Source organism: Oncorhynchus clarkii, unplaced genomic scaffold (assembly GCF_045791955.1).
Source record: "Oncorhynchus clarkii lewisi isolate Uvic-CL-2024 unplaced genomic scaffold, UVic_Ocla_1.0 unplaced_contig_12682_pilon_pilon, whole genome shotgun sequence".
Lineage (NCBI taxonomy): Eukaryota > Metazoa > Chordata > Actinopteri > Salmoniformes > Salmonidae > Oncorhynchus > Oncorhynchus clarkii.
In genome coordinates, this window is record NW_027258053.1 from 108,920 (window position 1) to 131,083 (window position 22,164).

General features: G+C 48.3%; 1 protein-coding gene across 1 annotated transcript in view; it reads left to right on the forward strand.

Annotated features, from left to right (window-relative positions):
• The window catches only part of LOC139394654 (ras-related protein Rab-21), a 30,722-nt gene that overhangs the window by 4,170 nt on the left and 4,388 nt on the right, over positions 1-22,164 (forward strand). Inside the window, exons 2-5 of the mRNA XM_071142758.1 lie at positions 15,204-15,263; positions 17,361-17,468; positions 17,781-17,844; positions 22,025-22,079. Of these exons, the coding sequence (XP_070998859.1) occupies positions 15,204-15,263; positions 17,361-17,468; positions 17,781-17,844; positions 22,025-22,079 (287 nt within the window). The remainder of the gene's footprint in view (positions 1-15,203; positions 15,264-17,360; positions 17,469-17,780; positions 17,845-22,024; positions 22,080-22,164) is intronic.

Sequence of the window (22,164 nt, forward strand, 5' to 3'; positions counted from 1 at the left end):
ACGTCAACTTGTTGGCCACTGACGAGCATTGCGATAGGTTGGTCGGCACGCCGTAGCTACCGTTTTTGTTCTAGCAGGAGAAGGAACAGCCTCCCACTGTGATGAGTACCTATCGGCAGTTCCCGTGTATCTAACAGTTGTTTCAAGGCCTATTGCAATAGGCCTAGTTGTCAGGTGACCATTTTCTCCTGTCAGTAGTACTGTTATTGTTTTGTTTACATTAGTAGGCCTATATTAGTATTGTGTGATGCCTAAGTAAACAGATGTTCAGTGCCAGCTCATACACTGGATAGTAGTTAGTGAATAATTACTAGGGCCTACGTTGACAGCAGTAGGGTAGGCTACAGTCAGTCTCCTCATGACGATGGTGCTCTTAATCTCACGCCCACTAAGCAAGGTAATTGTGGTTAAAAGGGCAGCTGTGATGCCAACAGGCTGGTGTCACACCCGTATTACTAATACCAATATAATCTCTCCGGGAGCTTGCCCTTGCTTGTGGACTCTCTCACAGGTGACTCTGTCGTCGGTGCAAAGGGAATATTAGGCTTTCTTTGCTGTCAACCCTTTGGGGTCAAAGTAAAAAGGTGTTAAACCTGTCATGAATGGCCAACTTGAAACTGCTATTTCCCAGCAAACATTGTTTTGAATATTTGGAAAAACCCCCCTTTGAAACTACACGCTCAGGCAGAAACCAGTTGTGAAACTGCTTGTGTGTGAACTAACTACAATTTCCACCGTGGTTCTACTTTATTTTCTGTTCAACGTGTAGTCATTGCACCGTTTCCTGAGATACAATAGGCAGCAAGAGACTGTTATTCATTTATTAGACATTTTGCAGGATAAAATCTTTTCCGATGCATATTCTCATTTTCAAGAGTCCACATTCTCATTTACAGGGGGCATAGTTAGAGGGCAGAGGAGGGGGGGGATGAATGAGCCAATTTGAAGTTGGGGATGATTAGGGGCCCATGATGGTATGAAGGCCAGATTTTAGCTAGGACACCGGGGGTCAACACCCCTAATCTTACGATAAGTGCCATGGGATCTTTAGTGACCACATAGTCAGGACACCCGTTTAACATCCCATCTGAAAGACAACGCCCTTCACAGGGCAATGTCCCCAATCACTGCCCTGGGGCATTGGGATGTCTTCTTTTTTTTTTTTTTACACCAGAGGGAATAGTGTCTCCTACTAGGCCTCCAACACCACTTCCAGCAGCATCTGGTCTCCCATCCAGGACCAACCCTGCTTAGCTCCCAGAGGTGGGATGCAGGGTGGTATGCTGCTGGCTTTTTATACACAAAAAAACCCCTCAAACAATACTTAGAAACAATAATAATATGGCAACTACTGTCTAATTACAAACAACTTAAATGAACAGAAAACAAGGCACTAGTAAACATGCCGTTCCCCCACGAATGATGTGCTTCCCTCCCCTTAGGCCAGTTGAGACTGCTTGTGACCAACACGTTCCAGGGAATTACTATAGCTCCCGCCTAGGGCCAATCAGTGTCATTTACTGAATGCCGGATCTCTATGTCAAGACTCGTCATTACACCCAAGGTTTTGTCAAAATCGTGCCAGTGCTGTCTGAGATTGCCTGTGACTAATGTGCTAACGGACGGAGACGGATCCACAGTTCCCTCCCCGATTTCCATTGTGGGGGGCAATGATATGTTGTACAACTAGGTAGCCTAGTGGTTAGAGCGTTGGACTTGTAACTGAAAGGTTGGAAGATCGAATCCCCAAGCTGACATGGTAAAAAATATGTTGTTCTGCCCCTGAACAAGGCAGTTGGCTGTGTGCTTACGGTCATTCTCTTGTTAGAAGGTGTTAGAAGGTGTCAATCCTGACTAGTCTCCCACTTCCTGCCACTGAAAAACATCCCCACAGCATGATGCTGCCACCACCATACTACACCATAGGGATGGTGCCAGGTTTCCACCAGATGTGACGCTTGGCATTCAGGCCAAAGAGTTCAATCTTGGTTTCATCAGACCAGAGAATCTGGTTTCTCATGGTCTAAGAGTATTTAAGTGCCTTTTGGCAAACTCCAAGCGGGCTGTCATGTGCCTTTTACTGAGGAGTGGCTTCCGTCTGACCACTCTACCATAAAGGCCTGATTGGTGGATTGCTACAGAGATGGGTGTCCTTCTGGAAGGTTCTCCCATCTCCACAGAGGACCTCTAAAGCTCTGTAGAGTAACCATCGGGTTATTGGTCACCTCCCTGACCAAAGCCCTGTTCCCCCGATTGCTCAGTTGGCCCGGGCCGCCAGATCTAGGAAGAGCCTTGGTGGTTCCAAACTTCTACCATTTTCAGAATGATGGAGGCCACTGTGTTCTTCGGGACCTTCAATGCAGCAGACATTTTTTGGTACCCTTACCCACATCTGTGCCTCAAAACAATTCTGTCTTGGAGCTCTATCGACAATTCCTTCCACCTCATGGCCTGGTCAACTGTGGGAACTTTTTATAGACAGTTGTGTACCTTTTCCAAATCATGTCCAATCAATTGACTTAACCACAGTTGGGACTCCTAAGTTGTAGAACCATGTCAAGGATGATTAATGGAAACAGGATGCAACTGAGCTCAATTTTGAGTCTCATAGCAAAGGGTCTGAATACTTATGTAAATAAGACATACATTTGCAAAAAAAATCCAAAAACCTTTTTTCTCTTTGTCATTATGGGGTATTTTTTTGTAGATTATTGAGGATATCTTCTTTTGAATCCATATTAGAATAAAGCTGTGACGTAACTAAATTTGGGAAAAGGTTGATGGGTCTGAATACTGTCCGAAGGCTCTGTACGTGGCTAATTCAGCAGCCCATATGATAGGGCAGAACTTGTAGACTAGAACAGCAGCACAGATCAAAGGAGGATCTAGTGATCAAACCTGGGTTAGTAAGTCGCCTGTCTTTGGTCGAGCGAGAGCGGTTCTCCTTGCTCCCTCCCACAATCAAAGGTGAGGTTTCTTTTCTTCGCGAAAGCAACAGGAATATAACACATTACTTTCCACACAAAGTCATATTTTAAAGTAATGCATTACATTTAGTTAAATGTAACAAGTTAATATAACCTTTTTCAAGTAACTTATCCCAACACTGATTATGACTGTCATAAACTGTTGCTTACAATCTATTTACCTAGTTTAGTAGGCCACTTCAGTGTCCAAATACTATAGGTAGTCTGAACAGGCCCAGTAAACACACAGGTCTAGTGTTTCATATTTTATTAATGATCATATGTCCCCATGCTGACGTACCCTAGGCTAGACCAAATGTCAACATCCCTTGATGCCGTGGAAACATCAGCCCGAAATGACAACACAAGAAGATTTGCCTGTACAGCCCCTAGCAGATGTTACGCCATGTTTGCTCTTCCCTCTGAAATGAGCCATGAAATGAGCCACTCAGAGACCACTACAGGCTATTACAGACTAGACGATGAGTGAACTTTGGCACAAGCCCATAATTCTACTGTCATGTAAGCTAGTTGTAGTGAAGTAGTCATGCCAACCTTGAGCTATGCTGAACCCTGTCTTCAGGCCACCCTAGGCCTCTCAGACCCTTTTCACACACTGAGCCATGCTGTTCTGAACCCTGTCTTCAGGCCACCCTAGGCCTCTCAGACCCTTTCACAATACTGAGCCAAGCTGTTCTTGTCTTCAGGCCACCCTAGGCCTCTCAGAACCTTTTCACACTACTGAGCCAAGCTGTTCTTGTCTTCAGGCCACTCTAGACCTCTCAGACCCTTTTCACACTACTGAGCCATGCTGTTCTAAACCCTGTCTTCAGGCCACCCTAGGCCTCTCAGACCCTTTCCACACTACTGAGCCGAGCTGTTCTGAACCCTGTCTTCAGGCCACCCTAGGCCTCTCAGACCCTTTCCACACTACTGAGCCGAGCTGTTCTGTTCTGGCCTGGTTATGCATCCACCATAGTCACTGGAACTGTTCTGGAAAGGACGATGTGAAAAGAAATGATCTGAGCCAGCACAGTCCGGTTAGGGTCGGCTTTATGGTGTGTGCCAGTTTATTACAGGCATCTCAAACCACTACTTGCAGTATAGGCTACAATTTCATGTTCATTCCATTTATTTAGTATTTTGCTCTTTGGCTACTGTCTTGTCATTCTTGCCTCTATTTCATGACGTGTAGCCTAACAGGTATGCGACGATGTGCCAAATCGTAATTTGTAGGGTAAGCATTAGAATAAGCCGCTTCAGTATTTGCAGCCACAGGTGACAATATTTCTCTAGGAGCTGATCCATTGTCAGTATTGTGGAATAATTAGAATGCTCAGGCAAAATTTGAATGGAGAAAGCTGATCCGAGAGCAGCAGTATCTTTTTTGTCTTTCCATCCTATCATTATTGACAAACGCCTCAACGACGTGACCGTTCCCTCTGCGTGCTGTTTAGGGAAACACGTTACAACTTCGGCCGTTGTAGGAAAGATGATCCATAAAACACTCAGAAGCCTAAATTCCATCGCTGTCTGGAAACTGGGCCCAGGTTGTTAGCTTAGCCTACACGCGCTCAGGTTGTTAGCTTAGCCTAGACGTGCTCAGGTTGTTAGCTTAGCCTACACTCGCTCAGGTTGTTAGCTTAGTCTAGATGCGCTCAGGTTGTTAGTTTAGTCTAGACGCGCTCAGGTTGTTAGCTTAGTCTAGACGCGCTCAGGTTGTTAGTTTAGTCTAGACGCGCTCAGGTTGTTAGCTTAGTCTAGACGCGCTCAGGTTGTTAGTTTAGTCTAGACGCGCTCAGGTTGTTAGCTTAGTCTAGACGCGCTCAGGTTGTTAGCTTAGCCTAGGTGCGCTCAGGTTGTTAGCCTGGCCTAGATGCGCTCCGCTTGTTAGCCTGGCCTAGACGCGCTCCGCTTGTTAGCCTGGCCTAGACGCGCTCCTCCGCTTGTTAGCCTGGCCTAGACGCGCTCCTCCGCTTGTTAGCCTGGCCTAGACGCGCTCCTCCGCTTGTTAGCCTGGCCTAGTCGCGCTCCGCTTGTTAGCCTGGCCTAGACGCGCTCCTCCGCTTGTTAGCCTGGCCTAGACGCGCTCCGCTTGTTAGCCTGGCCTAGGCGCGCTCCGCTTGTTAGCCTGGCCTAGACGCGCTCCCGTTGTCCAGAGGTCAGCAAGGGTCAGGTTTAGAGAAAGTGTCTTGAACTGACTTGGCCTACCACCACAGCCGTTTAACCTCCACAGTAATGGCTGCTGTGAAGTGTAGATAAAATATAGCCTTTTATTTTCTTCTTGCATGTAAACAGTGAGGCCTCGATATCACGCGTGTTTACGTATGGTTAACCTAATCAACCGTCCGTTTTTAGAAGGCACCAAAGGTTTCGTCTCCTAACTCTGAATTGTAATCAATAGCTCTTCACAGGCTTTGTGCTGTCAGCGTTCTGAACTCTTTAACAAACCCTCCCACACAGGCTCCTGGTTTCTACATGTCAGAAAAGGAAAGGAAAGTGGCTGTGTTCTAGCACAGCCACCTCAGAGCCAAGTTGCTTTTGTTTCTAGTGAAAGCGCTGCCTTGGCTGTAACCTGACCCTCCCACAAGTAGAGAGGGAGGAAGGAAGGAGTACGAACTAGGGTCGTATTCATTAGGACACACAAATGTGAGTGTTTTCTTATTGGACTCCAGGTAGTAGTCCGTCCCCTCGTTTCCGTTCTGTTTCTTCCGTTTGTTGCCTAATGAACACAACCCAGGCCTATTGTTTTGGGTAACTGGGTCTTTTAGGTTCACACACTCCTCAGCTGAACAGTAAAGGAGGAACTGGGGGGGGGGGGAGAGAATAACTTGCAGTTCTTTAGCTGGAGAGGATTCAGGTTTAGTTAATCATGACCAACTCTCATTTAAATACTCGTCCAAACTGTCAGCTCGATTAGGCAATGTTTGGACATAGTCCCATGATGACTAAGAAGTATCCCAAATGGCACCCTATTTGCTATTTAGTGCACTACTTTAGACCAGGGCCCTATGGTCAAAGGTAGTGCACTATATAGGGAATAGGGTGCCATTTGGAACGAAACTCTAATCCAGCTTTGTTTCATCACACTCTAATATGAATATAAGTTTTAGAATATTAATCTTTTAAACTACATAACCAAGGTAATATAATTCAATCATGGTTGGTGAGTTGTGTGAATAACAGTCTGTGTTCCTCTGGTCCAGTAGACTGACTACATGCTGGTGTTGTGTGAATAACAGTCTGTTCCTCTGGTCCAGTAGACTGACTACATGCTGGTGTTGTGAATAACAGTCTGTGTTCCTCTGGTCCAGTAGACGACATGCTGGTGTTGTGTGTTCCTCTGGTCCAGTAGACGACATGCTGGTGTTGTGTGAATAACAGTCTGTGTTCCTCTGCTCCAGTAGACGACATGCTGGACTGGAGCTTCTGCAGTGTTAAAAAACCCAAACACGCATAACAATTATCCTATTGTTGTGGGTCCCTGGGAAGTCATTGAAATGACCAGTTAACAGCCTCCCGGGTGGCGCAGTGGTTAAGGGAGCTGTACTACAGCGCCAGCTGTACCACCAGAGACTCTGGGTTCGGGCCCAGGCTCTGTCGTAACCGGCCGCGACCGGGAGGTCCGTGGGGCGACGCACAATTGGCTTGCGTCGCCCGGGTTAGGGAGGGTTTGGCCGGTAGGGATATCCTTGTCTCATCGCGCACCAGCGACTCCTGTGGGGGGCCGGGCGCAGTGCGCGCTAACCAAGTGTACGGTGTTTCCCCCGACACATTGGTTCGGCTGGGTTGGATGTGCGCTGTGTTAAGAAGCAGTACGGCTGGTTGGGTTGTGTATCGGAGGACGCATGACTTTCAACCTTCGTCTCTCCCGAGCCCGTACGGGAGTTGTAGCGATGAGACAAGATAGTAGCTACTAACAATTGGATACCATGAAATTGGGGAGAAAAACGGGGTAAAATAAATAAAAAAAAATGGTCAGTTAATGATTCTATAATGATCTCATGGGTGTTAATTTTGAGGGAATATTCTTATTAGGTCACTATTATATAATACACATTTTTATTAGTATAATTTTTTCCCCCCATTTGCAATACAGCTGAATTGAGAAATATTGTTCCTTTTCAAGAGATTCAATCATTCACATGCAAATGAGGCCAGGGCAGCCGTGCCCTGAGCTGTCCTGGGGGGGGGCAGCCGTGCCCTGGGCTGTCCTGGGGGGGGGGCAGCCGTGCCCTGGGCTGTCCTGGGGGGGGGCAGCCGTGCCCTGGGCTGTCCTGGGGGGGGGCAGCCGTGCCCTGGGCTGTCCTGGGGGGGGGGCAGCCGTGCCCTGGGCTGTCCTGGGGGGGGGGCAGCCGTGCCCTGGGCTGTCCTGGGGGGGGGGCAGCCGTGCCCTGGGCTGTCCTGGGGGGGGGGGCAGCCGTGCCCTGGGCTGTCCTGGGGGGGGGGCAGCCGTGCCCTGGGCTGTCCTGGGGGGGGGGGGGGGGGCAGCCGTGTCCTGGGGGGGAGGCAGCCGTGCCCTGGGCTGTCCTGGGGGGGGGGCAGCCGTGCCCTGGGCTGTCCTGGGGGGGGGGGGGGGCAGCCGTGCCCTGGGCTGTCCTGGGGGGGGGGGGGCAGCCGTGCCCTGGGCTGTCCTGGGGGGGAGGCAGCCGTGCCCTGGGATGTCCTGGGGGGGCGAGGCAGCCGTGCCCAGGACAGCCCGGGGGGGGGAGTCAGCCGTGCCCTGGGCTGTCCCGGGGGGGAGGCCACAACCACGTGACGCATGGCAGATCAGGCATGGTCAGTGGAAAGGCCTTCGCAGCCAGCCAGAGATTTGTAACGATGTAAGTCTAGGTGAAAGGATCATCATCTAGCCCAGCTCACGTGAGAGGGGTCCGCTTCTGTGCTGCTAATAGCCTAATCTGCATGTTTCACATCCCCCCATGTTAAGCGTTATGGATCAGGACTGGAGGTGGATGCTGTAAGCCTATTTTAGTATATTTTTCCATGCAGGTTGGAGTTAACCTTGTTCCTGGATCTGTTTTGTGCTCTCTTGCCAACTCTTATGGTTGAAATGAACACAGGGTTGGCCTGGCAAGACAGCACAAACAGATCCAGGATCAGGCTGACCAGGACCAGTAAATCTGAATAGTGGGTTATTTTGGCTGGCAATTAGAGGTTCTGGGGCCCTGCTATCTGGGCCCAGCCCCGGGTCCTCTGCTGTACTATCTGGGCCCAGCCCCTGGTCCTCTGCTGTACTGTACTATCTGGGCCCAGCCCCTGGTCCTCTGCTGTACTGTACTATCTGGGCCCAGCCCCTGGTCCTCTGCTGTACTGTACTATCTGGGCCCAGTCCCTGGTCCTCTGCTGTACTGTACTATCTGGGCTCAGCCCCTGATCCTCTGCTGTACTGTACTATCTGGGCCCAGCCCCTGATCCTCTGCTGTACTGTACTATCTGGGCCCAGCCCCTGATCCTCTGTTGTACTGTACTATCTGGGCCCAGCCCCTGATCCTCTGCTGTACTATCTGGGCCCAGTCCCTGGTCCTCTGCTGTACTATCTGGGCCCAGCCCCTGGTCCTCTCTTGTACTATCTGGTTCCAGCTCCAAGCAGAGGGACCTAGCCTAATTATAGTGTCATGTTTATTGGACAACCTGTTGATATGACAACTTAACAGAACCATACCGAGACAAAGTGTTGATGACCATTTACATGGAAAGAAATAGCCTAAATAATGTCAGATTGACAGGCCCTCATGATGTAATGGCAGGTTGACAGGCCCTCATGATGTAATGGCAGGTTGACAGGCCCTCATGATGTAATGGCAGGTTGACAGGCCCTCATGATGTAATGGCAGGTTGACAGGCCCTCATGATGTAATGTCAGGTTGACAGGCCCTCATGATGTAATGGGAGGTTTTAATGTCAGGTTGACAGGCCCTCATGATGTAATGTCAGGTTGACAGGCTCTCATGATGTAATGGCAGGTATTAATGTCAGGTTGACAGGCTCTCATGATGTAATGGCAGGTATTAATGTCAGGTTGACAGGCTCTCATGATGTAATGGCAGGTATTAATGTCAGGTTGACAGGCCCTCATGATGTAATAGGAGGTATTAATGTCAGGTTGACAGGCCCTCATGATGTAATGGGAGGTATTAATGTCAGGTTGACAGGCCCTCATGATGTAATGGGAGGTATTAATGTCAGGTTGACAGGCCCTCATGATGTAATGGGAGGTATTAATGTCAGGTTGACAGGCCCTCATGATGTAATGGGAGGTATTAATGTCAGGTTGACAGGCCCTCATGATGTAATGGGAGGTATTAATTTCAGGTTGACAGGCCCTCATGATGTAATGGGAGGTATTAATGTCAGGTTGACAGGCCCTCATGATGTAATGGGAGGTATTAATGTCAGGTTGACAGGCCCTCATGATGTAATGTCAGGTTGACAGGCCCTCATGATGTAATGGGAGGTTGACAGGCCCTCATGATGTAATGTCAGGTTGACAGGCCCTCATGATGTAATGGGAGGTATTAATGTCAGGTTGACAGGCCCTCATGATGTAATGGGAGGTTTTAATGTCAGGTTGACAGGCCCTCGTGATGTAATGGGAGGTATTAATGTCAGGTTGACAGGCCCTCATGATGTAATGGGAGGTTTTAATGTCAGGTTAACAGGCCCTCATGATGTAATGGGAGGTATTAATGTCAGGTTGACAGGCCCTCATGATGTAATGGGAGGTTTTAATGTCAGGTTGACAGACCCTCATGATGTAATGGGAGGTATTAATGTCAGGTTGACAGGCCCTCATGATGTAATGTCAGGTTGACAGGCCCTCATGATGTAATGGGAGGTTTTAATGTCAGGTTGACAGGCCCTCATGATGTAATGTCAGGTTGACAGGCTCTCATGATGTAATGGGAGGTATTAATGTCAGGTTGACAGGGAGTAATGTAATGGGAGGTTTTAGGTGTCTGTTTACAGGCCTTTTACTTGGTGACTTCAAGGTGGTCGGTCAATAATGACCTCTGTAGAGAATGACTGCTAAGTGTGTTTTTATTGATCAGATGTAATAGTAGCATATGAGAGAGAGAGGCTGTGCCTCGGTACTGTACAGTCTATAGGTCTAATGGGCTGGGAAATGAAGATCAATCCGACTGGAAATGAAGCTTTCATGTCCTGCTTTTCCATACGCGTCTATGTCTTCCACTCCATCGCGTGTTACATGAGCCATAATATCCATCTTATGAGGAAGAGATGTGGTAAGGAAACAGTTCAAGGGGATTGGATCAGATTGTTGTAGGAGGTTAAACATCGCTGTAGGAGGTTAAAGATCGCTGTGGGAGGTTAAAGATCGCTGTGGGAGGTTAAAGATCGCTGTGGGAGGTTAAAGATCGCTGTGGGAGGTTAAAGATCGCTGTGGGAGGTTAAAGATCGCTGTGGGAGGTTAAAGATTGCTGTGGGAGGTTAAACATCGCTGTGGGAAGCTTGGACGTTGAGCTGAGCTGACCCTGGGGATTGGATCAGATTGTTGTAGGAGGTTAAACATCGCTGTAGGAGGTTAAACATCGCTGTAGGAGGTTAAACATCGCTGTAGGAGGCTAAACATCGCTGTAGGAGGTTAAACATCGCTGTAGGAACCTTGGACGTTGACCTGAGCTGACCCTGTAGACTCCAGCTGCTGCGTGTACAGTAAAATAAGCAGACATGAGAGTTGGAGGCCCACAGCCTGGCCATCTGCCAACAGATCCACAGGCCCACAGCCTGGCCATCTGCCAACAGATCCACAGGCCCACAGCCTGGCCATCTGCCAACAGATCCACAGACTCATGAATGTGTTAAACCATCAATTTGGCAGCGAGTTGAGCTCTGGTTCTGCTCCCTTGGAGAACAACTGTTTCTTTGGGTTGCTGTAGTCATTATATCTGCTGTCTGAAAGGTCTCTGACTCACTTCCTCACCTCCCCCCTCTCCTTGCCCAGTTTGGGTTGCTGTAGTCATTATACCTGCTGTCTGAAAGGTCTCTGACTCACTTCCTCACCTCCCCCCTCTCCTTGCCCAGTTTGGGTTGCTGTAGTCATTATACCTGCTGTCTGAAAGGTCTCTGACTCACTTCCTCACCTCCCCCCTCTCCTTGTCTAGTTTGGGTTGCTGTAGTCATTATACCTGCTGTCTGAAAGGTCTCTGACTCACTTCCTCACCTCCCCCCTCTCCTTGCCTAGTTTGCTATAGGAGACCAATGCAAATTAAAGTCTGCCTGGAAGTTATTTATTTTCTATCTAGTTGTTAATAATATAACTAGGCAAGTCAGTTAAGAACAAATTCTTATTTACGATGACTACCTACACCAGCTGTGTCTCAACAAAGTACTGAGTAAAGGGTCTGAATACTTATGGAAATGTGATATATCTATTTTTTTTATATATATATATTTTTTTAAAAAAATATAAATTAGCAAATAAAAAACTGTTTTTGCTTTGTCATTATGGGGTATTGTGTGTAGATTGATGAGGGGGGGGGGGGGAAACTATTTGATCAATTTTAGAATAAGTCTGTAACCCAACAGTATGGAAAAAGTCAAGCGGTCTGAATGCTTTCTGAATGCGCTGTATGTGATAGGACTACCATTTGTAAAACACAACAAGAAGAGCCGTGCTTACTGGGGTGTAACCATGTCGGCCTAACCGATGTGAAACGGCTAGCTAGTTAGCGGTGGTGCGCGTTAATAGCATTTCAATCGGTGACGTCACTCGCTCTGAGACCAGGAAGTAGTTGTTCCCCTTGCTCTGCAAGGGCCGCGGCTTTTGTGGAGCGATGGGTAACGATGCTTCGTTGTCTATGTGTGCAGAGGGTCCCTGGTTCGAGCCCAGGTAGGGGCGAGGAGTGGGACAGAACATATACTGTGACATCGGCCCTCAATGGAATGTTATGAATGCCCATTCGTGTGTGAATGCTCATCCGTGTGTGAGGCCCAGCCGTGTGTAAAAACAGGTCGTTGCATTGGCTTTATTAGTCCTGATTCCTGTGACTAATCAATCTGGCTTTTTAAACTCTGAATATCAGCTACCTGACTTTATCAGGAGGAGATATATCCTGAGTCTGTTTGTAATGTTGTTTACACAGCGAGAAATGCAGAAGTATTTTCTTTACAAAACTTGAAACCACTGATTTCTAAAAGTTTCAGTCTCGTTACTTTGTGGTCCATTTTATCTCCAGCCTGAAGGCTCCAGAAAATGCCACATACTCTTTCTACCGTATCCTATATCTGCTACATGATTGATGTTAGATTTGTTTGTTTTTTTGTCGTGGTGTTGGTGGAAAGCTGCAGCGACCGATCTCTCCAACAGCATGCTGGGAATGGACAAGATAAATATTTTATGCCCCTGCCTTTGACAAAGTGGGCACTTCTTATCACCGGGCGACATCAGCGCTCACCTAAAAAAGCCAATATGCCACTGGTTGAGAGAAATTGTCGTTGTTTTTGGGCAGAAATATGTGAGGTTTTATGTGTTGTTGGGGGATGCGTCTTGGTCAGTTGAGCTCAGAAAATGTCGCCCTTGTCAACCTTGCCTGATGAGCCGTCCGACCCTCGTCTCACCTCATCCCTATCTCTCTCTCTCTCTCTGTCAGAGCTCTTTGTGTCTCTCCCTCAGACCCCAATTCTCCTCAGGGCACTTTATTTATTCCTCTGTTAGTCTCCACCTCTTCAGAGCAGATAAAGGCTTTTTATTGGTCAGTCAGTCATCAATGGGCTGGTCCTGGCTGAGAGACCGAGGCTCCAGGCAGACAGCCAGGCCATTAGCTCTGCCCAGAGCCGACTATAGATCCTGGTCAGCTCTAGAAGCTAATGAGAGGATGCTGGGTAAAAACACCCTCCTGCTGGAGGAAGGCTGTCTGATTGTGATGTGGTATGTTGTCTGAGTTCACACCTTTTTTTTTTTTTTTACTTTCATTGTTAGTTTCTGTCTTGGAGGAGAACGAGATGCTTTGGAGGGAACGGGTTTAGTTGTGGGGCAGGGAGTCGGTCTTTATGCCCTCCTCCACCAAGGCACATTTTTGAACGTGTCTCTAGCCTAACTGGGCATCTTGGATGCCTGGGTGAAGCGTGTGGAAATGGCCTGGTCTGTGTTGTCTCGTCTTACACCTGCAGAAAGAAGAACCATAGCGACAGGTCAACATTTGAGAGGTGTTGCGTCATGTATGAACTGAACACTGATGGTCAATAATTGGCCCTGGCTGTCATACCTCACACAGTAGGCTTCGTCTTCAGACTACTTTCCCTGACATTCATTAGTTAGTTCTGTATCTGTATCCAAATTAAAAACTACATCTAAATGCTCCCCAATCTATTTTTAATTCCATTTTTTTTTTACCCCTTTTTCTCCCCAATTTCGGGGTATCCAATTTAACCAGGGCCCGTGCCAATTGGTAGTTAGTCTTGTCCCATCGCTGCAACTCCCATACGGACTCGGGAGAGGCGAAGGTCAAGAGCCGCGGGGCTTCCGAAACACGACCCCGCCAAGCCACACTTCTTCTTGACACAATGTTCGCTTAACCCCGAAGCCAGCCGCACCAATGTGTCGGAGGAAACTCCGTACAGCTGACAACCGTGCATCTCGCTCAGCCCGCCACGAGGAGCGTGATGGGACGAGGACATCCCATGTGACCAAACCCTCCCCTAATCCGGATGACGCTGGGCCAATTGTGCGTCGCCTCATGGGTCTCCCGGGTCGCGGTCGGCTGCGACACAGCCTGGAATCGAACCGGTACTATCTGGTTACCGTGGATACAGGGGACTGAGTGGAATTCTAGAACCCTGCTGAGCAACACCTGATTGTGATCATGTGCTTGTGGACTGAGAGCGGTGATGCAATGTGTCCTCAGATAGCCTAGGAAATCTGGCTGGGCCTTAATGACATTAGCAGATGTTGTTGTATCTTCATGCTGTTTTGAGCTATTTTAAAACTCATTATCTGTTTCTCGCTGTTTCTCTCACTCTCTCCAACTGTCAGTTCTTGTAAAAATCTAAAGCTCCCGAGGCAGGCAGATGCTGAGATGTCAGTCTGAGAAAGAAATTAGGATCTCCTTTCTGGTAATCTTTCCTCTGACGGTCGGGTGAATTCTAAAGTTACTGCCTAGCCTTTCCTGAGTAGAACACCCGTTCAACTGTCTTCCTATTCTGCCTTTATTTCTCATCAGAGCTCTTTTCATTATGGAATCTCTTTATGTCTTAATGAGGAAGAGAATGGAGAGATGATGATGATGTTACCGCAACAGAGATGCTTAGAAACCAGATCATTACTGTGGATGAGAACAGAATGACTTAACTTACTAAAGTTGTCAAAGTATATGGTGTAGTTCTTACATTACATGAAGAAGGAACGTGTTCCCCACCTGAACGGTGTTTCCAGGTAGATAACTGGGCTAAAAGGGGATGGTTTTCCAGGTAGATAACTGGGCTAAAAGGGATGTTTTTCCAGGTAGATAACTGGGCTAAAAGGGGATGTTTTTCCAGGTAGATAACTGGGCTAAAAGGGATGTTTTTCCAGGTAGATAACTGGGCTAAAAGGGATGTTTTTCCAGGTAGATAACTGGGCTAAAAGGGATGTTTTTCCAGGTAGATAACTGGGCTAAAAGGGATGTTTTTCCAGGTAGATAACTGGGCTAAAAGGGGATGTTTTTCCAGGTAGATAACTGGGCTAAAAGGGGATGTTTTTCCAGGTAGATAACTGGGCTAAAAGGGGATGGTTTTCCAAATGACACATCCACTGCCAGGTAAGACTTGGCACAGCTGATGCCTGTCCCTGTTCACCAGGGCCCGTGTCTCAGCTGACGTCTGTCCCTGTTCACCAGGGCCCGTGGCACAGCTGATGCCTGTCCCTGTTCACCAGGGCCCGTGTCTCAGCTGACGTCTGTCCCTGTTCACCAGGGCCCGTGTCTCAGCTGACGTCTGTCCCTGTTCACCAGGGCCCGTGTCTCAGCTGACGTCTGTCCCTGTTCACCAGGGCCCGTGTCTCAGCTGACGTCTGTCCCTGTTCACCAGGGCCCGTGGCACAGCTGATGTCTGTCCCTGTTCACCAGGGCCCGTGTCTCAGCTGATGTCTGTCCCTGTTCCTCCCTGAGTCGTACGTGTTTCTTCACAGCACCTTGTTGATAGGAGCTGAATCTAGTTAATACTGTGTCAGTTAAAACAGGGCCTGTTACTGTGTGTGTTTCTCCAGACACAAGACTTAATGTGTTTTGTCTCTTCCAGGCGTCCTTCCTCACCAAGAAGCTCAACATCACAGGGAAGAGGGTGAACCTGGCCATATGGGTAAGGCCTGCTCTCTCTCTCTCTCAGCGTGTCGGACACTCCTCTGGGTTTCAAATGGCATCCTGTTCTCTACATGGTGCACTGTTTTTGACCAGAGCTCATATGGGGAACAGGATGTAGATCCCTTCATCTGCTTTGACTTCCTGTTCCTCCTCGAAGAAATGATATGGTCCTGCAGTGATCTCTCTCTCTCTCTCTGTCCTATAACATATGGTCCTGCAGTGATCTCTCTCTCTCTCTGTCCTGTAACATATGGTCCTGCAGTGATCTCTCTCTGTCCTATAACATATGGTCCTGCAGTGATCTCTCCCTGTCCTATAACATATGGATGGTCCTGCAGTGATCTCTCTCTCTCTCTCTGTCCTATAACATATGGTCCTGCAGTTATCTCTCTCTCTCTCTGTCCTATAACATATGGTCCTGCAGTGATCCCCCTGTCCTATAACATATGGTCCTGCAGTGATCTCTCTCTCTCTCTCTCTCTCTGTCCTATAACATATGGTCCTGCAGTTATCTCTCTCTCTCTCTCTGTCCTATAACATATGGTCCTGCAGTGATCCCCCTGTCCTATAACATATGGTCCTGCAGTGATCTCTCTCTCTCTCTCCCTGTCCTATAACATATGGTCCTGCAGTGATCTCTCTCTCTCTCTCTGTCCTATAACATATGGTCCTGCAGTTATCTCTCTCTCTCTGTCCTATAACATATGGTCCTGCAGTGATCTCTCTCTCTCTGTCCTGTAACATATGGTCCTGCAGTGATCTCTCTCTGTCCTATAACATATGGTCCTGCAGTGATCTCTCTCTGTCCTATAACATATGGTCCTGCAGTGATCTCTCTCTGTCCTATAACATATGGTCCTGCAGTGATCTCTCTCTGTCCTGTAACATATGGTCCTGCAGTGATCTCTCTCTGTCCTGTAACATATGGTCCTGCAGTGATCTCTCTCTCTCTCTCTCTCTCCCTGTCCTATAACATATGGTCCTGCAGTGATCTCTCTCTCTCTGTCCTATAACATATGGTCCTGCAGTGATCTCCCTGTCCTATAACATATGGTCCTGCAGTGATCTCTCTGTCCTATAACATATGGTCCTGCAGTGATCTCTCTCTGTCCTATAACATATGGTCCTGCAGTGATCTCTCCCTGTCCTGTAACATATGGTCCTGCAGTGATCTCTCTCTCTCTCTCTCTCCCTGTCCTATAACATATGGTCCTGCAGTGATCTCTCTCTCCCTGTCCTATAACATATGGTCCTGCAGTGATCTCTCTCTCTCTGTCCTATAACATATGGTCCTGCAGTGATCTCTCTCTCCCTGTCCTATAACATATGGTCCTGCAGTGATCTCTCTGTCCTGTAACATATGGTCCTGCAGTGATCTCTCTCTGTCCTATAACATATGGTCCTGCAGTGATCTCTCTCTGTCCTATAACATATGGTCCTGCAGTGATCTCTCTCTGTCCTATAACATATGGTCCTGCAGTGATCTCTCTCTGTCCTATAACATATGGTCCTGCAGTGATCTCTCCCTGTCCTGTAAAATATGGTCCTGCAGTGATCTCTCTGTCCTATAACATATGGTCCTACAGTGATCTCTCTGTCCTATAACATATGGTCCTGCAGTGATCTCTCTCTGTCCTGTAACATATGGTCCTGCAGTGATCTCTCCCTGTCCTATAACATATGGTCCTGCAGTGATCTCTCTGTCCTGTAACATATGGTCCTGCAGTGATCTCTCTGTCTCTCTCTGTCCTATAACATATGGTCCTGCAGTGATCTCTCTCTGTCCTATAACATATGGTCCTGCAGTGATCTCTCTGTCCTGTAACATATGGTCCTGCCTCATTTGATGCAATAGGAACAGGAATTCGGCATCCATTCTGATTCTAGTCAGTCTGTTGCAGGCAGGGAGAGATGCATAGTTTACATTATTTGGCTGAATCAGTCTGGCTTGCGGGTGTTTCTTCCTGGTGTGTAATGTTGTTCTCGCCACCAATCTGTAGCCAGTCACTGTTCCATGTCAAACAGTCTTTTTCCAGAGGCTTGAACAGTGGACTCTCTCTCTCTCTCTCTCTCTCTCTCTCTCTCTCCACCCCAGGATACAGCAGGTCAGGAGCGGTTCCACGCGTTAGGTCCCATCTACTACAGAGACTCCAACGGAGCCATATTGGTCTATGACATCACAGATGAGGACTCATTCCAGAAGGTAGCTATGATCTCCTCAGAGAGAACAGCGGAGAGCCGTGTCCCAAAGAGCACCCTATTCCCTATACGGTGCACTACATTTGACCAGGGCCCCATAGGGAAACAGGGTGCTATTAGGAACACAACCTCTGGAGAGAAGAACATTTAAAAAATGAGTTGCATAGAAATGTCAAGGTGTATTATTATGGAAAATGGTGTCTTTTGATTTACATATTCATATTTAATTTGCATCGGTGTCTCTGTGTTCTAATGGTGAAATGTTGTTTTCTTGAACTGTAAATCGATGTCGAAATGTAATGTTTTTGCTTTGTAGGTGAAAAACTGGGTGAAAGAATTGAGGAAAATGTTGGGGAACGAGATTTGTTTATGTATAGTAGGTAAGTTATTGCAGACCATAGCTAACGTTTCACTTTTCAACACTTGTTTTATTGTTTGTCTCATTTCACCCTGTAAATGGATCGATCTTGGGTAGGGGTGGCCTAGTGGTTAGAGGCGGGGGTGGCCTAGCGGCTAGAGGCGGGGGTGGCCTAGCGGTTAGAGGCGGGGGTGGCCTAGCGGCTAGAGGCGGGGGTGGCCTAGCGGCTAGAGGCGGGGGTGGCCTAGCGGCTAGAGGCGGGGGTGGCCTAGCGGCTAGAGGCGGGGGTGGCCTAGCGGCTAGAGGCGGGGGTGGCCTAGCGGCTAGAGGCGGGGGTGGCCTAGCGGCTAGAGGCGGGGGTGGCCTAGCGGCTAGAGGCGGGGGTGGCCTAGCGGCTAGAGGCGGGGGTGGCCTAGCGGCTAGAGGCGGGGGTGGCCTAGCGGCTAGAGGCGGGGGTGGCCTAGCGGCTAGAGGCGGGGGTGGCCTAGCGGCTAGAGGCGGGGGTGGCCTAGCGGCTAGAGGCGGGGGTGGCCTAGAGGCGGGGGTGGCCTAGAGGCGGGGGTGGCCTAGAGGCGGGGGTGGCCTAGAGGCGGGGGTGGCCTAGAGGCGGGGGTGGCCTAGAGGCGGGGGTGGCCTAGCGGCTAGAGGCAGGGGGTGGCCTAGCGGCTAGAGGCAGGGGGTGGCCTAGCGGCTAGAGGCGGGGGTGGCCTAGCGGCTAGAGGCAGGGGGTGGCCTAGCGGTTAGAGGCAGGGGGTGGCCTAGCGGTTAGAGGTAGGGGGGGCCTAGCGGTTAGAGGCAGGGGGGGCCTAGCGGTTAGAGGTAGGGGGGGCCTAGCGGTTAGAGGCGGGGTGGCCTAGCGGCTAGAGGCGGGGGTGGCCTAGTAACCGAAAGGTTGCAAGTTCGAATCCCCGAGCTGACAAGGTACAAATCTGTCGTTCTGCCCCTGAACAGGCAGTTAACCCACTGTTCCTAGGCCGTCATTGAAAATAAGAATTTGTTCTTAACTGACTTGCCTAGTTAAATAAAGCTAAAAAATAATAATTTTAAAGTGGCGCGGAGAATTTAGTTTAGTTACGGGGCCCTGCAATTAAATAGAAATCCTAATAATTTCATTATAATGTTGCCAGGATGGAGGGAGTCTAGAATATACACTGCTCAAAAAAATAAAGGGAACACTTAAACAACACAATGTAACTCCAAGTCAATCACACTTCTGTGAAATCAAACTGTCCACTTAGGAAGCAACACTGATTGACAATACATTTCACATGCTGTTGTGCAAATGGAATAGACAACAGGTAGAAATTATAGGCAATTAGCAAGACACCCCCAATAAAGGAGTGGTTCTGAAGGTGGTGACCACAGACCACTTCTCAGTTCCTATGCTTCCTGGCTGATGTTTTGGTCACTTTTGAATGCTGGCGGTGCTTTCACTCTAGTGGTAGCATGAGACGGAGTCTACGACCCACACAGGTGGCTCAGGTAGTGTAGCTCATCCAGGATGGGACATCATTGCGAGCTGTGGCAAGAAGGTTTGCTGTGTCTGTCAGATTAGTGTCCAGAGCATGGAGGCGCTACCAGGAGACAGGCCAGTACATCAGGAGACGTGGAGGAAGCCGTAGGAGGGCAACAACCCAGCAGCAGGACCGCTACCTCCGCCTTTGTGCAAGGAGGAGCAGGAGGAGCACTGCCAGAGCCCTGCAAAATGACCTCCAGCAGGACACAAATGTGCATGTGTCTGCTCAAACGGTCAGAAACAGACTCCATGAGGGTGGTATGATGGCCCGACGTCCACAGCACAACACCGTGCAGGACGTTTGGCATTTGCCAGAGAACACCAAGATTGGCAAATTCGCCACTGGCGCCCTGTGCTCTTCACAGATGAAAGCAGGTTCACACTGAGCACATATGACAGATGTGACAGAGTCTGTAGACGCCGTGGAGAACGTTCTGATGCCTGCAACATCCTCCAGCATGACCGGTTTGGTGGGTCAATCATGGTGTGGGGTGGCATTTATTTGGGGGGCCGCACAGCCCTCCATGTGCTCGCCAGAGGTAGCCTGACTGCCATTCGGTACCGAGATGAGATCCTAAGACCCCTTGTGAGACCACATGCTGGTGCGGTTTGCCCTGGGTTCCTCCTAATGCAAGACATGTGGCTGGAGTGTGTCAGCAGTTCCTGCAAGAGGAAGGCATTGATGCTATGAACTGGCCCGCCCGTTCCCCAGACCTGAATCCAATTGAGCAGATCTGGGACATCTTGTTTCGCTCCATCCACCAATGCCACGTTGCACCAGACTGTCCAGGAGTTGGCGGATGCTTTAGTCCAGGTCTGGGAGGAGATCCCTCAGAATGTGTTATTTTAGTGTTCCCTTTATTTTTTTTTAGCAGTGTACTTTGTTTGTCTCTGATATTCTCTTGCCTCCAAATTTCAGTCACAGAAGACCAGCTGTCGGACAGCTAAATGTGCTTCAGACACATCCCGTTGCTCTCTCCCTCTGAAATGTCAAAGTCTACAACTTTCAACCCTGACGTTCAGTCTTCTCCGACCAGCAGCTAGGGAAACTTTCAAATGCAGGACGAGTTGCACGGAGTAGATCATTGTTGACATTGTTGTGGTGACATCCTCCTCAATATTTATGTGATATCTTAACTAGAGCCCGACACCCGTATGGGATTTGTGGTTCCGACACTGATTTTAGGGAGGCAAAAGTCACCGATTTTGATATTGGTTTTTAGATGTGGCATGAAAAACACATCTTTTCTCACAAATTGTGTTCTAAAGGTTTAACAGATACTCAAAATTATGATTTCTTAACGAAAAATTTAAAATAACGCATAATTTAAGAACCTAGAGAGGAACCAGGCTCTGATGGGTGGCCAGTCCTCTTCTGGCTGTGCCTGGTGGAGATTATAAACCTAGAGAGGAACCAGGCTCTGATGGGTGGCCAGTCCTCTTCTGGCTGTGCCTGGTGGAGATTATAAACCTAGAGAGGAACCAGGCTCTGATGGGTGGCCAGTCCTCTTCTGGCTGTGCCTGGTGGAGATTATAAACCTAGAGAGGAACCAGGCTCTGATGGGTGGCCAGTCCTCTTCTGGCTGTGCCTGGTGGAGATTATAACAGAACATGGCCAAGATGTTCAAATGTTCATAGATGACCTGCAGGGTCAGATAATAATAATCACATATTGGTCAACCGATTTTATGGGATCTCATCTTAACTAGACTAACTGCTGTGGGAAAGTTATTTTAATAGTTTGTTTTCTCACAAAAATGAGGGGGGGGGGGGGGAATGACCCTGTACTGAACAAAAATATTAACGCAACGATTTCAACGATTTTACTGAGTTACAGTTCATATAAGGAATTCGGTCAATTAAATGCATTAGTCCCTAATCTATGGATTTCACATGACTGGGCAGGGGTGCAGCCATAGGTTGACCTGGGAGGGCGTAGGCCCACCCACTTGGGTGCCGGGCCCATCCACTGAGCAATCAGAATATTTTTTTTCCCCCAAAAGGGCTTTATTACAGACAGAAATTATGGTAGAGAAATTAACATTCAATCCCCTGGCAATGGCTTTGGTGCCAATTGCACGCTCCCTCAAAACTTAACTTCTGTAGCATTGTGTTGTGTGACAACTGCAATTCTTTTTAGTGGCCCTTTATTGTCCCCAGTACAAGGTGCACCTATGTAATGATCATGGCGTTTAATCGGCTTCTTGATATGCCACACCTGTCAGGTGGATGGATTATCTTGGAAAAGGAGAAATGTTCACTAACGGGAATGTAAAATACATTTGTGCACAACATTTGAGAGAAATAAACTTTTTTGTCAGTATGGAACATTTCTGCATTATTTTATTTCAGCTGTTGAGACATGGGACCAACACTTTACATGTTGCATTTTATGTTTTTGTTCAGTGTGTGTACACACACACACACACACACACACACACACACACACACACACGTGTGTGTGTGCAATTTGGTGTAATTGTGTGTGTGGTGGTCATTGACTCGTGATCTACAATGCAGGAGTTAAACCAACGCTGTCACATGAGAGGGTTCTAACCTCCATGGTCTCTTCCTGGTTAAATAAAGTGTGCCTTCAATCTACTAGACGTACAGTTGGTGGTGCTAATGTTTTAAATATACAGTATGTGGTCTCTAAACTAATACATCCTCTTTGTTCTTCTCTTAGGTAATAAAGTAGATCTGGAGAAGGAGAGACATGTATCGGTTGAAGAGGCAGAAGGGTTCGTTTTGTCACTCTTCTCCTGTAACTGTACCGTAGAGAGACCTTGTACAGCAGGCGGTGTTCAGTCTTATCAGCTTATGGTG